General features: G+C 46.0%; 1 protein-coding gene across 1 annotated transcript; it reads left to right on the top strand.

The window, feature by feature from the left end:
- The first annotated feature begins 1,106 nt into the window (after positions 1-1,106).
- On the top strand, positions 1,107-22,998 carry LOC137564317 (E3 ubiquitin/ISG15 ligase TRIM25-like). The gene is made up of 4 exons (XM_068278051.1): positions 1,107-1,161; positions 7,817-8,958; positions 13,834-13,845; positions 22,292-22,998. Exons 2-4 carry the CDS (start codon positions 7,819-7,821, stop codon positions 22,739-22,741), a joined length of 1,602 nt encoding a protein of 533 aa, XP_068134152.1. The 5' UTR covers positions 1,107-1,161; positions 7,817-7,818; the 3' UTR covers positions 22,742-22,998.
- Positions 22,999-25,790: the final 2,792 nt, after the last annotated feature.

Here is a 25,790-nt window from a genome sequence, read left to right as displayed (position 1 = left end):
TGTGCTGAGCCAAAAGCTTCCCATGTGTTCACTGTGGACAACTACGGAACAGACAGCCTATAATGAGCAGCACTTTATAGCCAGTATGTGTGCTCTACACATATCTGGCAATGGCACCCACCATGTCCCCTGTCTCATCTACCTGTCTCCCTCCATGGCTGCCTCCTCTCCAACAGAGCGATCCATCTCAGCTCTGCTTCCAGGACCCAGCTGCCCGCTGAGAGGGGGCGTGTCGCTCCTGGCCCCGCCCCTTTTGCGATCCGAATCACTCATTTTGATGATTCGACTCACAAAATAGATTCGGATCAAAGATCCGAATCGTTCATGATCCGCACAAAACTAGGAAGCAGAGCTGAGATGGATCGCTCTGTTGGAGGGGAGCCAGCCTTGCCGCAGGGACAGGTAGATGAGAGAGAGGGAACATGGGTGCCACTGCCAGATATGTGTAGAGCACACATACTGGCTATAACGTGCTGCTGATTATAGGCTGTCTGTTCCGTAGTTGTGCACAGTGAACACATTGGAAGCTTTCGGCTCAGCTCTGCACAGCTCAGTAACTTTGCAGGCACTGTGATTGCAGCGCAATATGATCCTCCTAAACAGCTGCACTTTACTTTGGGGAATGCTTTCTTTCACTGTGCGACGTTTGCATACAAAGTACACAGATGAGCATATAGGTGAAATACATGTAAAGCATAATGATTGCAGCATGTGGGTATTGTGTGCAAGCAAACATTTCTGCTCTCTGCTCCCTCCTGCCTTCTCTGTCCACTCCCTGCCCTCTGTCCATCTTCTCCCCTTCTCTGTGTGTCCACCCTCCCCCTTTCTCCTGTCCACAGCAGGGAAAGACCTGTCCTGCTATTCATTTCACCCCCCCCAATGCTTCGATAGTAAAATGATCCGAGATTCGGATCAAAGATCCGGATCGTTTCAATGATCCGATTCGAATCATCCGGATCATTGAAAAGATCCGAACTTCCCATCTCTACTGAGCAGGAGAGATCAATGGAGCCTCCATAACTCCTTTATTCCTCCCTCCCTCCAATCAGTGACAGGCTTTGGTGCTGGCTTCTCTCTCCCTCCAATGAAAAGCTAGCCGAGGGAGCCGCCCACACACATCTAACCAGGAAGCAGCGTGCAGGGGAGTGAGAGAGCCACGTGGTGAGTGAGTTGTATACAGCTCTGTGTTACAGCATTAGATCTATTCTGTAGATGGACTTTAGGGCAAAACTGAGGGGGAAAAAGTAGAAGGATCCCAGGGATTAAGTGTTCTGCAGGTTAGTGCGGCTCCTTGTTCTCCCCAGATGGTATCACTGTGTGAATTACTCCTGTACAACCAGCTGGGGGAGAGATAGAGCAGGAGAGGTGATTTTCCCCCAGGGCACTGCACGTTGTATTTCACCTTCAAAGCAGAGGATCAGTGAAAAGCGCCCTCCAGGACAGCTTGTCTGTGTGACATAAACAAGCATTATTAGCAGCTTGCTGCAGTGTGAAGGGTGGGGGCTGCTGGTAGACTAGGACACAGGCAGGAATCATGCAGGGAAGGAGGTCTGCTCATCTGCAGATATCAAATCAAAGATAGCTTTATTGGCATGAGCAAGATTCATTACAGGTATTGCCAAAGCAAGGGGAAATAGGAGACATGGGAGGGGGTGGGGTAGGGGGACAATGGCTAAGCAGTCTGTGGACATTTTTTAGGTTTACAGTTCCGTTATGCTCCTCTCAGTCTGTGGCATGCTGTGACATAGTGTGCAGCGATTGTCACTGTGGATTCCTCTTCTCCTAGTAGGATATATGTTTTTCTCTCATCTTCTAGTGTGAGAAAGTCTGGGAATATTTCCAACAATTTCTTAAAGTAAGTGTCCCTGGTTGCAGTATATTTAGGGCAGTGCAGCAGGAATTGGCTTTCATCCTCAAGATATCTCTCTGACCCCCTCTGGAGTCAGGTTACTCATCAGTCAGGTCTCCTCCTGCCACTTGTTTTCCTATGGCTTAAAGAGAGTCTGAAGCCATAAATAAAATGTTTTTTTTCCTTATATATAGCAGGGGCATGTGTGCCCCTGCTAAAATGCCGCTATCCCGCGGCTAAACGAGGGTCCTTTCCCCTCCAAATCCCCAGCTGTGCTGCCCGGGGAGCGCTTCCGTGTGAGGCGGGGCTATGAGCTGCAGCCCTGCCTCACACGCGTCTATCAGCGGCAGATCTCCGCCTCTCCCCCGCCCCTCTCAGTCTTCCTTCACTGAGAGGAGTAGGGAGAGGCGGAGATCAGCTGCTGATAGACGCGTGTGAGGCAGGGCTGTAGCTCATAGCCTTGCCTCACACGGAAGCGCACAGGGGTAGCAAAATCTACAACCAAGTTGGTCGTGATTTTGCAGGGGGGGGATTTGGAGGGGAAAGGACCCTCGTTCAGCCGCGGGATAGCGGCGTTTTAGCAGGGGCACACATGCCCCTGCTATATATAAGGAAAAAAGCCATTTTTATTATGGCTTCAGACTCTTTAACCCTTAATGGCCCATACTCACGGGCTACAATTGTCACTGCAACCATGTGGTGCGGCGACAGGTCGCCCATGAGTATGGCGCGCGCACTCCGAACTGTCGCTCGGCGCTGCTGTTGCCAGGCGGTTGGCGTGGTCAATCGTCTGGTGACAGTTGCCGCCGCAACTTTGCCGCAACTGTCGCTAGTCCGTGTGTGTATGCGGACTAGCGACAGCAACCTATAGGCATCACACGGAGGGGGGGAGGAACGTCGGCGACAGCTTCCGTCGCACCACTAATCTCTCTTCCGCAGTGTGTATGCGGAGGGACCCGGCGACGAGCTGTCACCGGTCTGTCGTGCACACGCTCCCGTGTGCTAGCGACTAGTGACAATTGTAGCCTGTGAGTATGGGCCATTAGAGGCACATTCTTCTGGAAACTTGGGCCAGCAAGTCCTGTCAGAGCATGCTGAGACTTGTAGTTCCCAGGAGTAAAGGTAATATTACCTTATGAGCTGCAGCTCCTCTGGATGATCTGACAGGACATGCTGAGCCACAGACTCAGTGGTTTCATAAACTGAGTAGTCGGATGATTTTTGCAACGACTCCACAGCCCTGAAGGTAAGGGGTCAAAGTTTAGCGCAATGATGATGTACAGGGGATGAACCGAATCCACCATGTATTCGCCTGAGGTGGTGAATGCAATCTTCGCAGCGAATTATTCACCTGGCGAATACTTCGGCCCATCTCTAGCCATGAATGCATTCATTTTTCTCATCCAATCTGGACTGGCAATAATCTATGGTTCCAAAACATCCGATCAACTGACCTTTAGGTAGTCAGAAACTGAATCAGGCTTAAATTGTTTATAAACTAAACCAATGAGTAAGCATCCCCCACTGAACTACATGCAGCCTGGCAGTGATTGTGAGCTTCTCTGAGGACAGTGACATGCCTGTAAGGCACTGCAGAAGATGATAGCACTATATAAATACAAAAAAAATCAATAATGGTGCCATTTTAGACCCACCCACAGCTCTCCTTACTGCTGACTCTGCCCCCTGTCCGTCTAAAATTTGGGCTGTCTTTATTTTTTGGGCTTTTTGTCCTTGGAAAAATTAGAAATTAGGTTGACAGCCCTGCATTATATACCTGTCTGGCTGGAGTCTGGACTGCCCACGGGTGTGTGAGAGATATCGGCGCGGGAGACTTGGGCGCAGGATACAGCCGGTATATGGCTGATCCTGCTGCTGCACAAGTCCCGGCCGTGTTAAATACTATTCCCCCTCCAGGCCGCCATGGATGGTGGGGAATGAAATAATTCAGCAATTGCTGGAAGCCGAATTATTGTGTTTTAAAAGTAACTTTACCTCCGTCTTCTGAGGGCGCTGAAGTTACTCTCTGTGCACTGCTATAGCTGTAATTCCTATTACGGCCTATGGTGGCGCCAGCTGCTCCCAAGTCTCCTGCTCTGGATTCACCGTGTTCGGCCCACGGAAGTCATTTAATTATGCAGCTGCTGCCTGAGGCTGAGCTACAGCCTACCACAGCCAGCACAGTAAGGCCTCTTTTCCACAGACTATTCAACTGTGTGCTCAGCAAGCAGTTAACAGGCAGCAGTTGTGAGTTTGAGAGGCATTTCACTGCCTATGAACTGTCTGTGGAAAAGAGGCCTATCTGCTCCACCGCCTCCTGCATCATTGGCTTTGCTCAGATCCCTGCTCGGCCCCGCCTCAGTCACGTCGGTTCATGACACAGTTAAATTCCTGTGTTGCATGCTGGGAGCCGCCGCCGGAAGTAGTGAGTGGAGGAGTGGATGCCTGGCCGCCTGGGACAGTGTGGAATAGTGGCAGCAACAGTAGTACTCAGTGGCGGTAACGTCACACACACTATCTTGGTCTCGTGTGGGCACACTGTCACTCACGGCAAGCAATGGAATCTGCGTGCTGCTGCCTGCGTGACCACCAGGCTGCTGCTATTCCACCATTTCCCTTACAATGCAGGCGCAGGCAGAGTGGGCGGGCCAAGAGGCAAAGGTGAGTCTGTCAACAGGCACTGTCTGAACTGGAGACAGAGGAGCTCTCAATGTCTAATGTCCTGGAGACAGACAGAGGAGCACAAAATTGAATCTCTACCATAGTCAACGTCTTATGTCCTCGGGGCAGTCAGAAGAGCTCACAATCTAATCCTTACCATAGTCGATGTCTAATACCCTGCCATATTGTGTATTTATATAGCACTGAGATCTCCTGCAGCACTTTACAAAGTACATAGTCATGTCACTGACTGTCCTCAGAGGAGCTCACAATCTAATCCTACCACTGTCATAGTCTAATGTCCTACCATATTATATTCTGTATCTATATAGCACTGACATCTTCCACAGCACTATACAGAGTACATAGTCACTTCCCTCACAGGAGTCAATCTAATCCCTACAATAGACATATTAGACAGCTGTCACGTTTTTTTTTCTTTTTGGGGGGGGGTGAGGGGGAGGTCTCTGGATAATCAGCACTGGGTGTCAACTACCCTAGGTACGCCACTGGAACAGGGAGAGAGCTGCTGCACATAGGGAAAGCGTTAGCTAGGTCTCTGTTCTGTGTTCTCAGTGCAGAATATTGCTGCTACCACATTGTCCTGAACAGCTAAGCCCTTCTTAGGGCCGATTCATTATTTTTCTTGCTATTGTATTGATCTTCTTTGGCCAGTGCACAAGTTAGCAGTTGGAGACAGGTCTGCTGGTCCTAGTAGTGCACCGACCATAACCCACCTTCACACCTCTACTGGCATCTACTATCCACTGTCCCCTGTGTAAAATCTTAGTGCTGTAAGAGACAGGTCTGCTGGTCCTAGTAGTGCACCTACCATAACCCAATAATCCATCACACCACTACTGGCATCTAGTATCCACTACTGCCCCCTGTATAAGACCGCAGTGCAGAATCAGTGTTTTTTTTTGATCACTTAACTGTCATTGAACTACCTCAGCCTGGCAATAGAGGCTGGAAAACCGCAATAGCCTGCACTCCCACGATTATGCGCACAAGCACGGCGGCCACTACAAACCATTACACAAAGATTGCCACAAGAGCTAACATTCATATCCTGACGTAATCACTAAAGGTCTGTGGTGCGTTAAACGCGGCATTAAGTGTTAAGCGGGCATAACCCTTACACTACCTGATCGACATGTACACACGCTCAGGGCAGTTTCTAGGCTAAATTCCTGTGGAGTCGGGTTTAGATAGCCAGTATAATTGCCCCCAGTATAGGTTAGCTAGGTAGGTGCCTTCAATATAGTGTGGTGTAATGGTTAAGGGCTCTGCCATTGACACAGGAGACCTGGGTTCGAATCTTGGCTCTGCCTGTTCAGTAAGCCAGCACCTATTTAGGAGACCTTGGGCAAGGTTCCCTAACACTGCTACTGCCTATAGAGCGCGTCCTAGTGGCTGCAGCTCTGGCGCTTTGAGTCTGCCAGGAGAAAAGCGCAATATAAATGTTCTTTGTTTGTTCAATATAGGTAGCCAGCATAGTTGCCAATAGTATAGGTTCGATAGGTAGACACCCCCAGTATAGGTTAGATGGGTGCCCCAGTATAGGTTAGATAGGTAGGTGCCCCAGATAGGTGAGCCCCCCATTGGTGATGGAGGGGGGAGCTGCGGCCACACTGAGACTGAGCCGCTGGAGGGGATCCAGAATTCCCCCCCCCCCCTCCATGCGCCCCCCTCTTTGCAGAGTTAGCACAGGGAAGGGAAGCATGTATTAATAACTCACCTCCCTACTTGTTCCAAATGCCGCTGCTCACTTGCCTCTGATCTCTGTCTGCATAACAGGATGTAGAACATGTGTACTCGGCTATGCAGTCAGAGATGAGAGGCAAGTGAGCTGCGGTGAGTGGAACGAGCACGGAGGTGAGTTATTAATACATGCTTCCCCTCCCTGCACTAACTCTGCAAAGCGGGGGAGACGGAGGGGGGGGAGAGAAGTCGGAGTCTCAGTGTGTCCGCAGTTCCCCCCTCCACCACGGCCCCCCCTCCCACCAGCATTCAGGGCGACGGCACGCCCCTAGAAACGGGGCTGCACATGCTGGATGTTTTAAAGGACGTTGTTCCACCATTTTAGGAATGTCATGTGATCTCTACCCTTTAGCGATTAAAACATGACTCTGTGCCAACTCCGCAATTTTTGGTGGGACTTTTGCCATGGATCCCCCTCAGGCATGCCACAGTCCAGGTTGTAGGCCCCTTGACACAACTTTTCCATCACTTTTGAGGCCAGAAACAGTCTTTGTAGGTTTTAAAATTCTCCTGTCCATTGAATTCTATAGAGATTTGCAGATTCGCAAATTTTTGTGGAGATTCGTAATTGAAGTTTGCGAACCCAAGATTTGATATTTGGCCCATCACTATGCATGGCCAGCTTTGTCCCAGTAGTATCTCTACAGATTGTAGTGTTGTCCGGATCATGAACGATTCGGATCTTTGATCCGAATCTATTTTGTGAGTCGAATCATCCTAATCATCAAAATGAGTGATTCGGATCGCAAAGGGGGCGGGCCAGGAGAGACACGCCCCCTTTCAGCGGGCAGCGGGGTCCTGGAAGCAGAGCAGAGATGGATCGCTCTGTTGAAGGGGAGGCAGCCTTGCACAGCCACAGGTAGATGAGAGAGAGAGGGGGGATCGCCCACTGCCAGATATGTGTAGAGCACACATACTGGCTGCAATGTACTGCTCATTATAGGCTGTCTGTTCCGTAGTTGTGCACAGTGAACACATTGGAAACTTTTGGCACAGCTCAGTAACGTTACAGGCAGCGTGCTGGGCTATGACAGGGCAGGTACTGTGATTGCTGTACAATATGATCCTCCTGCACTGCTCTAAACAGCTGCACTTCACTTCTGGGAATGCTTTAGGGAATGGGAGTTGGGAGTATACAGATGAACATATAGGTGAAATATGTAAAGCATAATGATTGCAGCATGTGGGTATTGTGTGCAAACAAACATTTCTGCTCTCTGCTCGTCCCTCCTCGCTTCTCTGTCCACTCCCTGCCCTCTGTCCATCTTCTCCCTTCTCTGTGTGTCCACCCCCCCTCCCCTTCTCCTGTCCTGCTAGTCATTTCACCCCCGAATGCTTCCCTTGTAAAATGATCCGAGATTCGGATCAAAGATCCGGATCTTTTCAATGATCCGATTCGAATCATCCGGATCATTGAAAAGATCCGAACTTCGCATCTCTAACAGATTGAGCAATACACTGACTCAACTCCACCTTCATTGTGAGTCACAGTCTGCTGTTTCCTGACTGTCAGTTACTTTCATTTTTCTCTCCCACTCTCAGCCATGGCCTCTGCTGATGTGAGGAAGGAGCTGCTGGACTGTTCCATCTGCCTGAACACTTATACAGATCCTGTAACACTGAGATGTGGACACAACTTCTGCCGGGGCTGTATTGATTCTGTGCTGGACTCACAGAAGGTATCGGGATGTTATTCCTGCCCAGAATGCAGAGCAGAGTGTTTGGAACGCCCTGTCCTAGTCAGGAACATAACTCTGTGTAACATTGTGGAGAGTTTCCAGCCTGCGCAGCCACATCAGAAGGAAAGTGGCGTCTTCTGTACCTATTGTGTGGATTGCTCTGTTCCTGTTGTTAAGTTTTGTCTATTGTGTGAGGCTTCTTTGTGTGATAAACACCTGCGAGTCCACAGCAAGTCACCAGAGCACATTATCACTGACCCCACCACTTCCCTGGGGAGCAGGAAATGCTCTGTGCATAAGAAGATCCTGGAGTATTACTGCACTGAGGACAACACCTGTATCTGTGTGTCCTGCAGGCTGGATGGAGAACACCAGGGACACAAGGTGGAGAAGCTGGAGGAGGCCTCTGAAAAGAAGAAAAATAAGCTGAGAAATGATCTGCTGAATCTGATTACAGAGAGAGAGAAGGCTGAGAAAAGAGTCCAGAAGCTGCAGGAAGGCATGAGAAGCACACATGGAAAATCAGCTGATGTGAAAGCTAGAGTCACTGCCCTGATCACAGACCTGAGGAGACAGCTGGAAGACCTGGAGAAGAAAGTCCTTGCTGAGGTCTGCAGGCAGGAGGAGCAGATGTCACTTTCTATTTCTCATTCTATCCAACAACTTGAAATAAAGAAAAAGCATCTATCTGGGAAGATGGGTGACATTGAGAAGCTGTGTAACATGTTTGACCCACTGACTGTCCTACAGGAGCCAGACGCATGTGACTTGTGTGACACTGAGGAGGGGGGTAATGGGGACACAGAGGGACATGATAAATGTCACCAGGGTGCAGGGGATCTGGATGTGGCTCTGATCTCACAGACATTACATGCATTGTCTGGCATAATAACTGAGGTAAATGGAGGGATTTATAGTAAATACATAATGACTGACGTATCACTGGATGTAAACACAGCTAGTGATTATTTAAATATATCCAATGACAGGAAAACTGCATCTTATGTATCAGTTGACAAAGCTGTGATACCTGTCTGGTTTATATAAAGGACATTTTGTTTTAAATTAGCTCCATTTGGTGATATATAAACAATTTCTGTTAGAAGAAGGCCACATGATGTGTACGTGCTCAGGGACACTTGCTACTCTTGAACATGTCCTAATAGTAGATTTACTGTTATTTTGCAATGTCCTAGCTTCCTTGACTTTTAGTGGAAAAGGGGCCCCACGGACAGATTTAGACAAGTGATGTGTTGTCCAGACTGAACCACTTCCCCTTGTGACCTTAAACAGAAGGTTGAGTAAGAGAACAGTGGGTGGTGAAACTCATTATAATATGGGTGGAGAGTTCTAAGAATTAAATGTTAACTGCTTCATGTCTGCACTGATTATTGAACTGTGATTGGTTTTTGTAACACTGATGGACATCCTGAACTGCCCAGAGGCATGTATATTTTTGCATAACTGTAACTGATAAAAGTCGTTGTAACTAGTGAAATTGAAGCATTTGTCTCCTACACATGCCTCATCAACAAGCTTCTTGATGACAAATAAACAAGCCGTCCTTTTAAGAGGTGTGCCTTGAGTCATTACTGTCAGTATATCACTTTGACAGTTTTGGTGGAGAATGCGGGCAGTTAGAACTATAAATTGACTTTGTGGCACATCTCTGAAGGGATCCTTTTGATTTTGGGAGAGCGGAGACCGGACTAGCATCAGCTCAGGGGTCCAAATATTGGATCTTCACAGCGCTGTAAAAGGTGAGCGTTATTACCTTAAATCTGATATTGCACCCCTGTGCTGCGTACGAATTCATCCTCTGCTCGGCCGATATCTGATATGGATCACCTTCTGACGGCTTCCTCCTAGAATGTGGTATGTTCTGGTATGTTTTATAACTTTTTTCCTGTGTGCATACCGTGTCTTTTTGTTAATTAGCTTGCTGCTTGAAAAATATAGAGAATAAGCATAAGTGATATATTACTGTGCTGCAGTTTCTGATGTAAATGTGTGAATGACTCATGCCATTATTTGTGTTCTAAGCATTGCCTCAGGATACATACTGTTGAGACACTTCGGACATCCCTAATAGAACTTTAGAGCAAAATAGGATTCTTAATTAGTATCGCTGACTATCAGTAATGTTAGTAAATTAACATATAGGGACACGAAGTGTTCACGGCAGGGTGTAATCTGAAAATAAGGTCAAACTGTGTTGTTCCTATGAAGTTTCTGTTGCATATGGTGAAAGTATTTGGTTGGTCAAGATATAAGTGCTTGCACTTAGTGCTGATCATTGTGTTCACCAGTATGTGTTGGTGAGTCGTTTTCTCCTTTCCATTGATCACCTTAATAGCATAAAATATCAGTGATACATCGCGTTGGAAGGCATTTAGCCAGCCAATCACTGCGGTGCACTGGGGTGATGAATGGAGAGGAGGAGAGTGAATTTACCAGCTTTGTGTCCGGCTTGTACAACACTGTATAGGAAATTTTATACATGTCCTGAGTGCCTAACACCGTTACAAAAAATATTTAGTATTGTTGGTTATTTGGTCAGAAGAAGAATAACCTGTGGTATCCCAAACACCTTTCTAGATAAACGTAAGCCAGTTGTGATAGAATCTTACAAGCCACCTGGCTCGCTGCAGCCACCAGTCAGCTATACATTCTCTTTGTATTCAGCGCCCTGGGAGTGCAGCGAATTAGGCATTAAATTTTGGCAAGTGCTGAATGCACCCTGGAACCTATCCAATCCCCAGATACCTGGAGAACAAGCACAGGACTCAAAAAGCTCAGAGGAATCTGACGAGTTTGAGAGTTTGCCAATAATTGCTCCCTGCCACCGCCCTATCCCACAGGTGCAGGAAAGTGTTGAGCGCTACCTAAGGGCTAGACGGGCTCAAATAATTCAAAAACCCGAAAATCTGTAAATATGAATTTTGCATAAATTACTGGCTAGACTGGTGATGCCACTAGCAGGTTTCTTCCTTTGACTAAATGACCATAGAATATACACCCTATTCTGAGCAAGGCTGTGGTGTGTGGACTTATGGGTTTGCTGTTGCAGCCTGCGCTGTGGTGTTTCTAGTGGTTTCCTGGTGTTATTGTCGCTGGAGGGAGTTGTGTTGTCCTGATTTGGTTGAAGTATACGGAACCAGGGCTGAGTCAGAGAGAGCATTGAGGTTCGGTTTTGGTATCAGGGCATCAGGAGAGCAAACTCAGTGCCACTTCAGAAACGAGCCCAATCAGTTAGACTCGGTCAGTTGCCATTCAATAGAGGTTGTAAATGGTGGTGTTGAGGTTAGTCCATCGGGAGGGGACCCTCTGTCAGACCAAGCCAGTGAAGGGTCCACTCAGCCAGATCTAAGTGCTTGTCACCCGCACAATTATTGCAGTTTGGATTTCTCAGGGTTGGCAATGTTCACCAGACCAATGCCTACTGGGCGACAGTAAAGGATCGGGTGACCTGTTGGGCAGCAAGGACAAACATAAAACCTTGCTACTTGCCAGACCACGTGAGACAGTGTGACTATTGTGACTCCCTCTACTACGTGCTGGAGTGAGCACAATATTGCTGAATAACATCAGTAAAACCTTGCTGACCCTTGTGAAAATCAAGAGGGGTGACGGGATTGGCTGACTCCAGTGTGCTTAGTGGTTCACACGGTAGCAACAGGGAGAGAACCTGTTGCTCAAGTTGCTCCCAGGCGAAACCAGAGATTGGCCATCTCTGGTGTGAGAATTGCTTGGAATTCAAGGGGAACACATAGTCCATACTATGGGGAATTCAATTGCTCAGAAGCGAGCGTCAAATCGCGGTGAGCCGCAGCATTTGACGCCGCGAGAAGAGATGTGTAGCAAGTATGGACCGTGGGTCTCCCGATACTTGGAGGACTGGGAGCGATGGACTAACCAGAAATATGCCAGAAAGGGAACTTTTAAACCAAAGGTGTGGGAAAATTTGTGGGATGTCCACAGGGTGAGGATGACGCGCCCAAACGAGCGAGAAGCATGGAGTAGGTGGATGATGGAGGCGATTCGCCGATCCGAAGACGTCACCATCATGACAGTAAAACAATCAGGCACAGGAGGGTCACCACGGCTAGAAGATGAGGGGACTGAAGACACTGATGTGCTGGATATGGGAGCACACCAGGCTTGGACAGCACTTATGTCCGGGTCTTCTCGTAGGCGGACTGATAAGGCCGTGTCTCAGCATGTGAAACACAGAGCTGCTGCAGAAGCTCTTGATGACAGTGCTGACACACAGCCACCAGGTGATCTCACTAAGAAAGAGGAAGTACAGGCACACAGCGACAACAGACAGCTAACGCAGACCTCATTAGAGACAACACACAGTAGCAGTGACAGGCTGGCCCACATACAACCTGACAGAGAGAGAGATGACTCTACATCTGTATGCCAATCCTCGTTGTATTCAGGACTGACTAATGAGTTAAACAAACCCACAGCTCCTACACAGCTAAGGGAGGAAACACCACCACCAGCGTATGGAACAAGTAAAGTAGTAGGGAGTATTCCCCATGAATATACCCCAGCCCCATATGACAGGCCACTTCCCCTTCAGCATATGTTGAATGGTAGTCCATATTTGCCCCTTTATGGGCAAATGCCAGCTCATATTGATGGTGCTAGCAATTACCCCTGGCAATTTCAACTGTCACCCCTGGCTTACCCCTCATTTCCATCCCAGACAAGCAATGAATCTAGTCTCTGTCATGCTCCACTATCCTCACAATCCACTAGCATGGTGAGACTACCAAGCTTGCCATCACCTGGGTGGCAACAACATCTGAACCACTACAACCCAGGAGGGGAGGTGGCACCCCCTCTCATTGATCTTGAATCTACACCCACACCCATCCTTGGGAATGGAGGTATGGAAATGGCCCACCCTGGTGGTCTAAGCGGCACTTTTCAAGGCACTTTACAGTTAAATCCAAATACAATCCCTTTAACACCGCAGCAACAGCCAGGCAACACCAACAGCCAGCCATGCAGGGTAAGTGACACTAACCCTTTTAAAAATGACATAAGTCTCCTTAATCGACCACAGATACAGCAAACTTCAAGTAGGCCAAGGAGCAGTGTCAACCTGTCACGATCTCCTGCTGCTCCTAGTTGGGAAGAGGGTCCTTGTTCACCTGAGCTTTTATTCCCCGTTAGAGAGCAAGTGCTATCAGATAATCAGGGTAACCAGACAGGTACTGTTAGACACCATATACCCTGGACTCCCGCAGAAATGAAGGGACTCCTGAGTACCATACCCCATCCAAGAACTGATCCAGCTAAGTTTGCAAAGGAAATAGTAGATACTCAGACATGCTACAAAGCTACATGGGGTGACATGTTCCAAATTATCAAACGAGTGTGTGGGGAGGGGGATCTTGAGGAAGTAGTCAGCAAAACATTTATCCCAAGGGAGGTAGCACAGGACTCAAGTGAGGAAGGACACTTTTGGACAAGTGCCCTTGCCACATTGATCAAAACTGTTTACCCCCCTCAATCATGGTCCAATGTATCCTCTGTGACCCAAGCTGCAAATGAGGATTGCATGGCTTATTACAATAAGTTTAAACAAGCAATCGAATCAGCTGGGTGTAACATCACTAGTGAAGACCTTAAACCAGTGGTACTGCATAATTTCATGACAGGGCTGAAAGGTAAAATTCGAGAAAAATTGATGATTGCCAATCCAGATTGGAGAGACAAACCGCTCTCCTCTTTGTTATCTCTGGCTACAGCCATAGAGAGAAACATACTGGATGCAGAGGGAAAAAAGCCTCAGAAAATTTGTATTGTAAGTGGAGGGGATGAATTGAGGGAGACACAAAGGGAGCCACCCCCACCCCGTAGGCGACCACGGGTGTGCTATAGATGTGGGGACCCAGGACATCTCATCAAACAGTGTAACTACACACCTCAGGGAAAACATAACATGACACAGAAGAATAAGGACACTGACATAGTGCCCAACTCTTCATCTGACTGACTAACCGCTCTGCCTGTCATTTCCACCACAGGCAAAGGAAATGCTTATGTGGAAATGAAGCTTAATGACCAAACTGTAAATTGTCTTTTAGATACAGGAGCCTCACGATCAGTGCTGCGATCTAATGAAATTGAACTACCCATACAAGGTTCCACGAATGCTGTGGGACTAGGAGGGATTACATACCCATTGTTAGAAACAGTGCCCACAAAAATACAAATTGGGCCTTTTCATACTGAAGCCTCCCTATTGTTGAGTGATTCTGTTCCCTGCAACTTGCTGGGAAAAGACTTACTCACCCAGATGAGAGCACAAATATCTTTCACCGAAAATGGAGTGGAAGTGACCATACCCTCAGTGTCTGAAACACAGCTTGACCCTGTTAGAGAAACCTGGGATAGCATCATTGCCCTTTGTTCCTTAGTCCAGCGTACAGGGACAGAAGAAAGTTTACCAAGTGATTTGTCAGAAATAGTGAACCCTGAGGTATGGTCAAAGGAGGGAAAGATAGGATTCATGATAAACAGTTCACCAGTTAAAATAAAATTGAAACCAAACTCAGCTATCCCGAGATTGCCCCAATATCCTTTAAAAATGGCTCAAATGGATGGGATTAGGGATTAAATAAAGCATTACCTCAAAGAAGGTATCTTGGTGAAGACTACTTCACCTGCACAGACCCCATTGTATCCGGTGAAGAAGAAAACTGGAATCCAGTACCGAATGGTTCAGGATTTACGCGCAGTAAATAAAATAATTCAAGAAGATACCCCTGTTGTCCCAAACCCACATACCATCTTGGGGAACATTAAGCCCTCCAACAGGTGTTTCACCGTGGTCGATTTGAAAGATGCGTACTTCACTGTGCCACTGCACCCAGATAGCCAGTACCTTTTTGCTTTTGTTTTTGAGGGTCAGCAGTACACGTGGACCAGGCTGCCGCAAGGTATGGTATCCAGCCCGAATGAATACAGTAGAGCAATGAAAGAATGCTTGGACAGGTGGGTTTGCCCAGAGGGAATTACGCTTCTAAGTTATGTAGATGACATTTTGATCGGGGCAGATGATGAGGAAAAATGTATGCTTACAACCATGTCACTTCTTAATCACCTCGGAGAGGAAGGATGCAGAGTTTCTCCCTCTAAGTTGCAATACAACAAAGACAGGGTGGTATTCCTTGGACATTGCATATCCCAAGGTAAAAAACATTTGACCCTAGACCGCAAGAAAGCCATACTGAGCTCAAGGATGCCTGAGAATGCTAGACAGCTCAGGGCCTTCCTGGGATTAGTGGGATTCTGCAGACAATGGATTCCAAACATGTCTGAAATATGCAGACCTCTCTACCAATCAGTAAATGTTCAGGGGAAGCTAGAACTCACAACAGAACAGCAGGTGGCAATTGAAACTTTAAAGAACCTGATCAGTGAAGCTCCTGCTTTAGGACTTCCTGATTACGCAAAAGGGTTCAAGTTGTTTTGCCATGAGTCGGGAGGGCAAGCATCAGGGGTCCTCACACAAGACCATGGGGGAAAGAATAAGCCAGTGGGCTACTTCAGTTGCCAATTGGATTCAGTAGTGGCGGCCATGGCACCATGTGTTAGGGCTGTGGCGGCTGCTGCTGAACTACTGTCAAAAACGGCAGACATCGTGCTAGGAAGCCCCCTTGAACTTCTAGTTCCCCATGAGGTTCATGCAGTGATGCAGAACTTGACCACCAAACATATGTCAACTGCCAGGTTGACCAAATATGAGTTGGCTTTGCTCACACCTTCAAACATTACAATTAAGAGGTGTGTGAATCTGAACCCTGCCACTTTACTACCTGAGACCATAGAGACCTTTATAGACGAGCACTATTGTGAAGAAATGATAGATGACTACTATGAGGAGGTAGGACGAGTGAAAGATACTCCCCTTGACCATGCAGACCTCACAGTTTTTATTGACGGGTCCCGATACTATTCAGAAGGGCAACCTGTTACAGGATACTCTGTGGTTACCAAAGATAATGTCCTTTTTCAAGGTAAGCTACCAAGCAGCTGTTCAGCTCAAGTAGCAGAACTAATGGCATTGATGCAGGCTTGCATCATTGGCAAAGGCCAAAGGTTAAATGTGTACTTGGACTCCAGGTATGGATACGGGATCTGTCATGATTTCGGTCAATTATGGAGGATGAGAGGTTTCTTGACAACAAATGGTAAGCCTATCAAACACGCTGAATTAATCAAAAGGGTCTTGGAGTCTCTGTGGGGCCCAACGGAAGTGGCAGTAATAAAATGTGAGGCGCACACAAAAGGTACAGATGAGATTTCATTAGGGAACAACAGAGCTGACATGGCGGCTAAGGATGCTGCCTTAAATGGCACCATGATTACAGAGATCTATGTGGTCAGCCCCCCACAAGGGGAAGGCGAGTACATAGATTTAACTGTTCTCAAAAACTTACAAACCCAGACTGAAAAACAGATGAGACAAAAATGGGAGGAACAAGGATGTAGTGAAATAGATGGCCTGTGGAGCCATGCAGATGGCAGATACTGTGCCCCTCCCACTTTGTATCATTACCTAGTGGAAGTGTCACATGGCCCATCACACTTGGCAAAGGATGCAATAATCAGCCTCATCACAAAATACTGGGTAGCCCCAGGAGTCTCCACAGTGGCAGAGAGAGTCTGTCAAACATGTGAAACATGTCAAAAACACAATCCTGGTAAGCTGGTCAAGACACCCACTAAGCACTTGCCTAGGCCTCTATATCCATTCCAGAGGCTGCAAATTGACTATATCCAGTTGCCTAAGTGTCAGCAGTTCCAGTATGTGCTGGTATGTGTTGACATCTTCTCTGGCTGGGTGGAAGCATGGCCTGTGGCACAGGCCACAGCTTCTGCCACAGCGAAAAAGCTGTTACAAGAAATTGTGTGCAGATATGGAATATTTGAAACTCTGGAATCTGATAGGGGTACACATTTTACAGGACAAGTAATGACCGAAGTGCTGGAAGGGCTACAGGTGGAACAAAGATTTCACACTCCATACCACCCGCAAGCATCAGGTAAGGTGGAGAGATACAATGGGATAATCAAAAACAGATTATCCAAAATGTGTGAAAAAACTAAGCTTACATGGATACAGGCTTTGCCACTGGTTCTGAAATCAATGAGGCATACACCTAGGGGTCCAGAGAAACTCACCCCTTATGAAATTTTGTTTGGGAGACCAGCACCCACGGGTCTATTCTTCCCACAGGAAATGAAAATGATGCATTGCTCACTGAAAATGTATGTACAAGAGTTACATAATTTGCTTACAAAATTGCATGGACAAGTTTTCTCCTCTATTCCAGATCCTGAGTCCGATACAGGATCCCATTCACTGAAACCTGGAGACTGGGTGGTAGTAAAAAGATTCCAAAGGAAAGGGTTGGAAAGCAGGTTTGACGGACCTTACCAAGTCCTATTAACCACCTCTACTTCAGTAAAATTGGAAGGAAAAATTCCCTGGATCCATGCTTCTCATTGCAAGAAGATACGCAAAAATGATTAATGCAAACATGCCACCAGGGGCATTTATGTTAGTCTGTCTTGCATGTTGTTTGTCATGTATATTCAAAGGTGCTGAGGGACAAACTACCTCTAGCCACCACCAGCAACCTTGGGTGCCACCAGCATCATATGGTAAGTGGGGGGTGAAACCACAAGGCTGGGATCCTGCCCACTTGCATAAGGTTGAATGTAAACAAGGGAGACTAGTGCCAAGATATCCACTTTTTTACCGAGGGTATATGCATATACATGGTACTAAGGGAATGAGTCCTACTAGCCTGCACTATTTTGAGCACGCTAGGCCAATTCATCCACCCCTGGTGATAGACACATACTGGCATACCTTGGACGAACTGTGTAATACCATGTACCACAGAATGATTCCTCCGTTTCAGGAGCATTTAAAAAAAAGGCTGGGTGGGAAACCAGAGATCACTTTCTTTTTGACATATGTTCAAGATAGACTTGTCCCTGACTGTGAGGCAGATGAGGACCCAGAAATAGACACATGTACTATGCCAGGGATTTTTACTGCAGATACAGACAACCCAGATTCTGAGATACTTGACAGTGACGATTTAAAAGACTTATCTACTGATTTAGACAATGGGAGATCAGATGACTTGATGGTAGTAAGGTGTGAGAAAGACAGGTTACATCCTGAGGACCCAACAAGAGGAGGGTATGATGACTGGTATATAGTATATGTGGTATATAATGTGGGTGAGACAAGACAATATAGGAAAATATTCTATGACCAACCTGAACCCGTGCAAGGTACTCTATTAAATAAATGTTATGATCCAGCAGATGGAATCATGGAGTTCTTGCTTACTCGAGCCCCTGAGTACTTTGGAACAGTAGATCCACTTACATACCTGACGCAAGAGAGAATTATATTTGGACTCAACTGCAGTATAGTCCAACAGGCCACTTGGTACACACATAATGAGAAAGTTAGACTTAATGCATATGCAAGCACCCTGGTGTTGCACGTACAAACAGATGCTAAAAATAAGAGATTTGAGCATATCACTCCAAAAGAAGGTGTAACAGTACAACAGTATATGATGAGGATCATGAGAGAAGCCTGTACATCAGACATTGAGGGGCACTATATTATTGACACAGCACATTGGGCATCTAACCAATCTCTTGTCTTTAATGGACCAAACCCGTGGAAATGGGAAGTACTGTGTAATGGAATAGACACACCAAAGGTAAATGAATGGATGTATGGGGTTCCCATGTCTGAAGGATTGAGAGGATTGTATCACACCACAGACTGGAAAGACCCTCATGGCTATGAGTTAGATTTGGATTTAAACTTGGATGGACCATTTGTTTGGCCTTTCTGCGACGAATCAGATGAAGGATGCTGGACTTTTACCCAATCTGTCCAGTTGAACAGAGAAAGTCCAGTCCCTGGTGTGAACAATCCATCAATAAATAAACGAGGGTGGTATACATGGGAAGGGAGAGGCCAGGTATGTGCAACTATAGTCCGGGTGGAAAGAGAAAAGGATGTTGTGGTCCCTGTAAAAATGAATCCAAATATATGTAAAGTCCCAGCTGTCAAGATGGCAGACCTAATAGTCCCTCAACTGGCCTCACCTTGGGCAGTATTGTTGGATACAAAGTTTGTTTTGTACACGTGGAGAGTAACTTTAACTGATTTTAGGGTAGATATGTGGGACAAGAGGTGTGGTGTATATATTAAAAATCAGATCTACATGTTGAAAGGATGGTTGGAATCGGGGTATAGTCACCATAAGTCTAAAAGGGATTTGATGGATAAAGCTCTGGGGGCAGGAGGTCTTGGTCTAGGGGCCTTAAATACTATGGATTTAGAAGTATTAAGAAATAAACTTGGAGGGCTGGCTCAACATGTAGGGGAGGGAGTGAAAACTCAGTTAGATATAAATCATGTGTTAGAAAATCTACAACATGATCACATTGATGCTACAGCCTCACTGTCAGAGGTAATGAAGCAGAAATTTAAAGGGTTAGTAGCAGGTCTGGTTAAACAACAGGAAGAAGTCCAATTAGCATTATCTTGTACACAGGTTCAATCTGAACTATCACAGGATCTAAAGCTAATGATAACCTCACTGCATGCTGGTCACTTTCCCATAAATTTGCGTAGACAAGCTGAGAGATCTGTTCCTAAATTTGCAATGACGCATGAAAAATGGTGGCTTACTCAATTCCATGGGTGTCAAAACCTCACATGCACTATTTCGTCCTTAGTGCCAGTTGCAGGTGAGGAGCATCAAGCTTATACAGTGGTAAATTTGGGTTCTGTTTTGTCAGCAGGTGTAGTTTTGCTTCCCAGAGTAAACCATGACATAATGATTTATGAAGAAGGTGAGCCCAGGTTGTTAGACACAGATGGGTGTTGGAGAAAGGAAAATGTACTGTTATGTCAAGGACAGCAAAACAGGATTATAAGGCAACAATGTTGGGATGAGGAAGGATCATGCTTGATGGATGCAAAAGAGAAGATGCCGAGCCGGATGAAGTACCTAGGACAGGGTTATTGGTGCTGGTATCAAATGGAAAATGCCACCTCTTATGCAGTATATACATTCAATTGTACTCAGAGTGGAACACTGACCAGAGGGGTGTACTGTACCACTGGCCCGGTCCTGGGAGTTGATCTGGCACAGCAGAAGGGACGTACACCCATAACACCTAAAAAAAGACTAGACATCAAGCCTGATACACCTGTCCGTTTACAAAAAATTCCTTTAGGATTTGGAGCAGAATTGAAAGGATGGTTATTGGATTTTGGGAGGGAAGATGAGATCATAAAAACACTCAGAGCTTCAGAAAGGCAAGCAACAGTGCGTTTGGAGCACGATCGTGAGAAACTAGTGCAAGTCTCACATGCTCTAGAACAGGATGCTAAAATATCATGGTGGGAAAGTCTATTTGGGTATAGTCCAAAGGCAAGTGCCTTTCTGAACCTCATGCTCCATCCAGTAGTGGTGCTCATTGTCCTTACATGTGTACTATACATTTTCCAGGTACTTGTGTTTTGTAAAATCAAAAGATTAGGTGCTAGAATGAGTAAGAAACAACAGAAACTCAGGGATGTTTTGGTGGTAGTTTCACAAGATGAAGAATATATCTAAATGTTATATGGGTAGTATAAACTTTCTCATGTTCCCTTAGTTAAAAGGAAGTGCATGGAAATGAGTAAATGGAAGTAGAAGAAGCCCTCCATGAAAGGAGAGAACCATATAACCTAGGTATGAATGAAACCAATATAATCAATACAGGCTTATCCTGAACTATGCAGCTGGTGGTCAGACTACCAGGTGAGGGGCGGGAGAAGTCTGTCATGGATGAAAGGGTAGGTTTGTTAGGTATTGTAATCCCCTACTAAATCAACTTATTATTGTGATTTAATTGCTACTATACTTACTTGGTGTTATACTTTATAATAATCATACAAACATATATATATAAATAAAATGAGAGATTAAAAGAGACGGCATTTGCAATGTGTAAAAAAAAAAAAAAAAAAAAACCTTTTTCCTTCTTTATGCTTTATTGTTGTATCTCCCTATGGTTCTACCCTTCTACCTCAACAAGACATGTTGTGCCTCAGCTTATCACCAAGAAGACACTTATGGATTAAGGCCTGTGGTATGAATTCTACCTCCTGATTTGAAATCTACCTCATGTTCATACTGTTTTACAATAAAAAGCAAGAGGTCCTAAGGGTGCAAGGGAAGAAAGACCCCAGCTGGGAAAGACAAAGACGGCTGAATCCTTAGTAAGACATCGCTCTACGATTGCATCACTACAGATCGTTAAAAGAGCACTCTTGTCCTGACATCATCACCTGCTTTACTTGAAAGGATCAAAAGGAATCTATTTGATACATCCTGGCAGGACCCATAATAAGCGTTCCACCAGAATGCACCGCCTTAAGAGGAGTTTTTAGCCAAAAGGTGGCTCTTATTAAGGTGAAGAGGATGCACTGCCTTAAGATGAGTTCTTAGCAAAAAAGGTGGCTCTTATTAAGGTGAAGAGGATGGCACTACAACATATGTACCACAGAGCCAGAGGTGATATAGCTGGAGGCCCTGACTACAAGAATACTGTGATAAAAACTTTTTAATATAAGTAGTTCACAGGGATGAACTAGAGGAGGGAGTGACAAAGCTGTGATACCTGTCTGGTTTATATAAAGGACATTTTGTTTTAAATTAGCTCCATTTGGTGATATATAAACAATTTCTGTTAGAAGGAGGCCACATGATGTGTACGTGCTCAGGGACACTTGTTACTCTTGAACATGTCATAATAGTAGATTTACTGTTATTTTGCAATGTCCTAGCTTCCTTGACTTTTAGTGGAAAAGGGGCCCCACGGACAGATTTAGACAAGTGATGTGTTGTCCAGACTAAACCACTTCCCCTTGTGACCTTAAACAGAAGGTTGAGTAAGAGAACAGTGGGTGGTGAAACTCATTATAATATGGGTGGAGAGTTCTAAGAATTAAATGTTAACTGCTTCATGTCTGCACTGATTATTGAACTGTGATTGGTTTTTGTAACACTGATGGACATCCTGAACTGCCCAGAGGCATGTATATTTTTGCATAACTGTAACTGATAAAAGTCGTTGTAACTAGTGAAATTGAAGCATTTGTCTCCTACACATGCCTCATCAACAAGCTTCTTGATGACAAATAAACAAGCCGTCCTTTTAAGAGGTGTGCCTTGAGTCATTACTGTCAGTATATCACTTTGACACAGTAAAGCAGGACCGCCCAGTAAGACCAGAGAGATTTCACAGTTATAACCATGTAATCAGCAGTCAGAGTTTCTCCTCAGGGAAGCATTACTGGGAAGCTGAGTGTAATGAAACAGGGGGGTGGGATATTGGAATGTGTTATCCCAGTATAGAGAGGAAAGGTAATCGGTCACAAATTGGCTATAACAACAAGTCCTGGTGTTTGCATAGAAACATTAATCAGTATGCAGTGATCTATGACAGTAAAGTGATTCAGATTCCTCACAGTGTCTCCAGTAACAGAGTCAGGATCTGCCTGGATTATGAGGCCGGGCAGCTGTCCTTTTATGAGCTGTGTGACCCAATCAGACACTTACACACCTTCACTGCCACCTTCACTGAGCCCCTCCATGTTGCGCTAGGTGTGTTTTGCACACAGGGTTACTGGGTGAAAATTCTGCCCTATAAGTGCTTATGAAATGTAACAATATAACTTACTGGCCAGATTTATACATTTTATTTTCTAAGTACATAGGCCTGGATTCATCAAGACTTATCGAATCAATTACCGACTCGATAAGTTGATTTTAGGATTCATCAAAGTTATCTACAGCTGTTAGGCCTGGTGCACACCAAAAACTGCTAGCAGATCCGCAAAATGCTAGCAGATTTTGAAACACTTTTTCTTTTTCTGAAGCATTTCAGCTAGCGTTTTGCGGTTTTGTGTAGCGGTTTTGGTGTAGTATATTTAATATATTGTTACAGTAAAGCTGTTACTGAACAGCTTCTGTAACAAAAACGCCGGCAAAACCGCTCTGAACAGGCGTTTTTCAGAGCGGTTTGCGTTTTTCCTATACTTAACATTGAGGCAGAAACGCATCCACAATACAAAAAATGCCTCACCCCGGGAGTATGCGTTTCTGCAAAACGCCTCCCGCTCTGGTGTGCACCAGCCCGTTGAAATACATTACCCAAGCGTATCCGCAGCCGCAAGCGGATCGCAAAACACAGCCGAACCGCTCTGGTGTGCACTAGGCCTCTGCGAGCATTCGCCTCTCAGAGGCGCCAGGTGTTTACCAGAGTCACTGATGTTGTTTGCTCCCAATTTTTATTGCCTGAGGAAGCAGGTACAAACCTGCAAATGCGTTGCAGTCCCCCTTTTTCTTGGAGTATGCCAATAAATGTATACTTATTTGAATAGACCGTTTCAGTGTCTGCTTGTGCGAGGCAAGTCCACCACTGTCTCGTAAGCTTGTTAAAGGTTTTTAGTACTTACTTTTGGCGCCTCTGTAATCTTTGCTCATACTTGTCATCCACCCTGGGTGGAGGGGGATACCCCTTTTTCTTGTCTACAGAGCGCGACTTCTTAATCCTGAGTGGGGACAGGATAATCTCCTCACCTGCCTTTACAGTGGTTGCCTAGGAGGTAACCCTGACTTGTGAGTATAATTATCATACTCTTTCACTATCCATATATTACAGTACATACTACACCATATTGGGCTCTCGGTTTCTCCCTTCTCTGTAAATACCAGCGAGTGTTCCAGGTGTACAGCAGAGTCTGGAACAAGCATACAGCGTCTCGAATCACAGCTGCATCATTCTAGTTCTAGTCAGTGACTCAGGCGGCATTAGAAGCAGAGGATCAGCATGATAGGCAGACAAGTAGCATTCGGTAAGAGTCAGAGATATCGCCTTCTATATTCCATTTCCTGAAGTGATGGAAAAAAAAAAGTCAGATACTTGCCTATGGAAGGGAGGGCTCTAGATTCCTTAGGGCCTTCCCTGTCCCCTATCTGTAACCCCTGCTTCCAGCACTGTCCCCCTTGTTGCATCTATTCGACCAACTGGTTGAATACACCTTCGGGGACCCTCGGAAGGCTTTGAGAGCACTCTTATCCCCAAGTCCTCGGGGGGGGGGGGGGGCCTCTGTACTGCGCATACGGCAAATTTAAACAGACAGCACTGAAACGAGGGGACGGAAAGGTAACAGGGAATTCTCTGTGATATTCAGAGCCTTCTTTCTCCATATGAAACTATCTGACTTTTTTTACTATTTTATCTTTTTATTTTTTTTTTTAGTTGAAAAATAAGCATTCCTTCCATTTCAGCTGTACACATTGCTAGGATTAATGGCAAACCTAATTTCACACTACTTACCTCTCATAACTGCATACTAATGCACAGCTGCTTTATGCCTAGTACACACAATGAGATTTTCAGACAGATTTCCTGCCAGATCGATTATTTTCAACATATCCGATCTGGTTTTGATTGATTTTCCGTTCACGGCTATGGAAAATCGATCTAAATCAGATCGGACATGTCAAAAATAATCGATCTGGCAGTAAATCTGCCTGAAAATCTCTTTGTTTGTACTAGGCATTACAGAGGGGGGCATCTATCAATATACCTGCAGGGGATTGTAAAGACATTTGCATTGCCAATTAGATGTTTGCTTTATAGCAACTAATGTGTGATAAGTCTGCCCTGGTTTGGGATGTGTGAGCACTTTGTGTAGTGGCGTGTGCCTGGTGATTTGTGATAGATTCACAAGATAAGTCCGATGCAGAAATAAAATGTTATGGGGATTGTGGTTGATTCATAAATCTATTTTACCTTACCTGTTTTCACCAGATGAACCCAATGGGTTTCATTAGGATTTCATCCAGATAATAACTGCACCTGATGGGGCGGGTGAGCGAGGGTTAACTGCAGTCTTCTTTAATCCGTCCCATGTCCCATCTCACACGGCATTCCAATTCACATTCACGTGACTACAACGATTACTCCTTCCGGATTGCAGGAGGAAGCATGTTAGCCATGTGACGCGATTTGCAACGCGGCATGACACGCAATTAGACGTGGATTAAAGAAGACGGAACCCTGGGTAAGTTAACCCCTCCTCACCAGCCCGCTTAGGTGCAGTAATTAGCACTTGGATACCAAATGCTTTTGAGTCTAAAGGTGGCCATACACTGGTCGATGTGCCATTAGATCGACTAGCTGACAGATCCCTATCTGATCGAATCTGATCAGAGAGGGATCGTATGGCTGCCTTTACTGCAAACAGATTGTGAATCGATTTCAGCCTGAAACCGGTTCACCATCTGCTGAGCTGCTCTTGCCGCCTGCCCCCCCCCCCCCCCCGTATACATTACCTGATGCTGGCTCCCGGGCATCTTCTCCACGCTGCACGGCTCTGTTCCGGCGCTTCCTGTGTTACTCCGTGACCAGGAAGTTCAAATAGAGCGCCCTCTATTTGAACTTCCTGGTCACTGCAGTGACACAGGAAGCGCCGGGATGGATGGAGCCGGAACAGAGCCGTGCAGCGTGGAGAAGACACCCGGGAGCCAGCGTCAGGTAATGTATACTTGATCGGATCGGCCGCCGCTAGCGACGCGCACTTTACCCGCGGGCGGTCGAGGGTAATTTCCCGCACGGCGCGATTGACGGACCGATCCGATTTCGGGAGGAAATCGGATCGGCGGCTGCGTTTACCGCGAACGATTGGCAGCAGATTCGAT

This window comes from Hyperolius riggenbachi, chromosome 3 (assembly GCF_040937935.1).
Source record: "Hyperolius riggenbachi isolate aHypRig1 chromosome 3, aHypRig1.pri, whole genome shotgun sequence".
Classification (NCBI taxonomy): Eukaryota; Metazoa; Chordata; class Amphibia; order Anura; family Hyperoliidae; genus Hyperolius; species Hyperolius riggenbachi.
The sequence above is the reverse complement of the archived record's forward strand: the minus strand, read 5'-3'. Positions and strand labels throughout refer to the sequence as shown.

What these genes read in the sequence shown, in the direction of transcription:
- LOC137564317 (XM_068278051.1), top strand. Translation starts at nt 7,819, where the DNA reads ATGGCCTCTGCTGATGTGAGGAAGGAGCTGCTGGACTGTTCCATCTGC.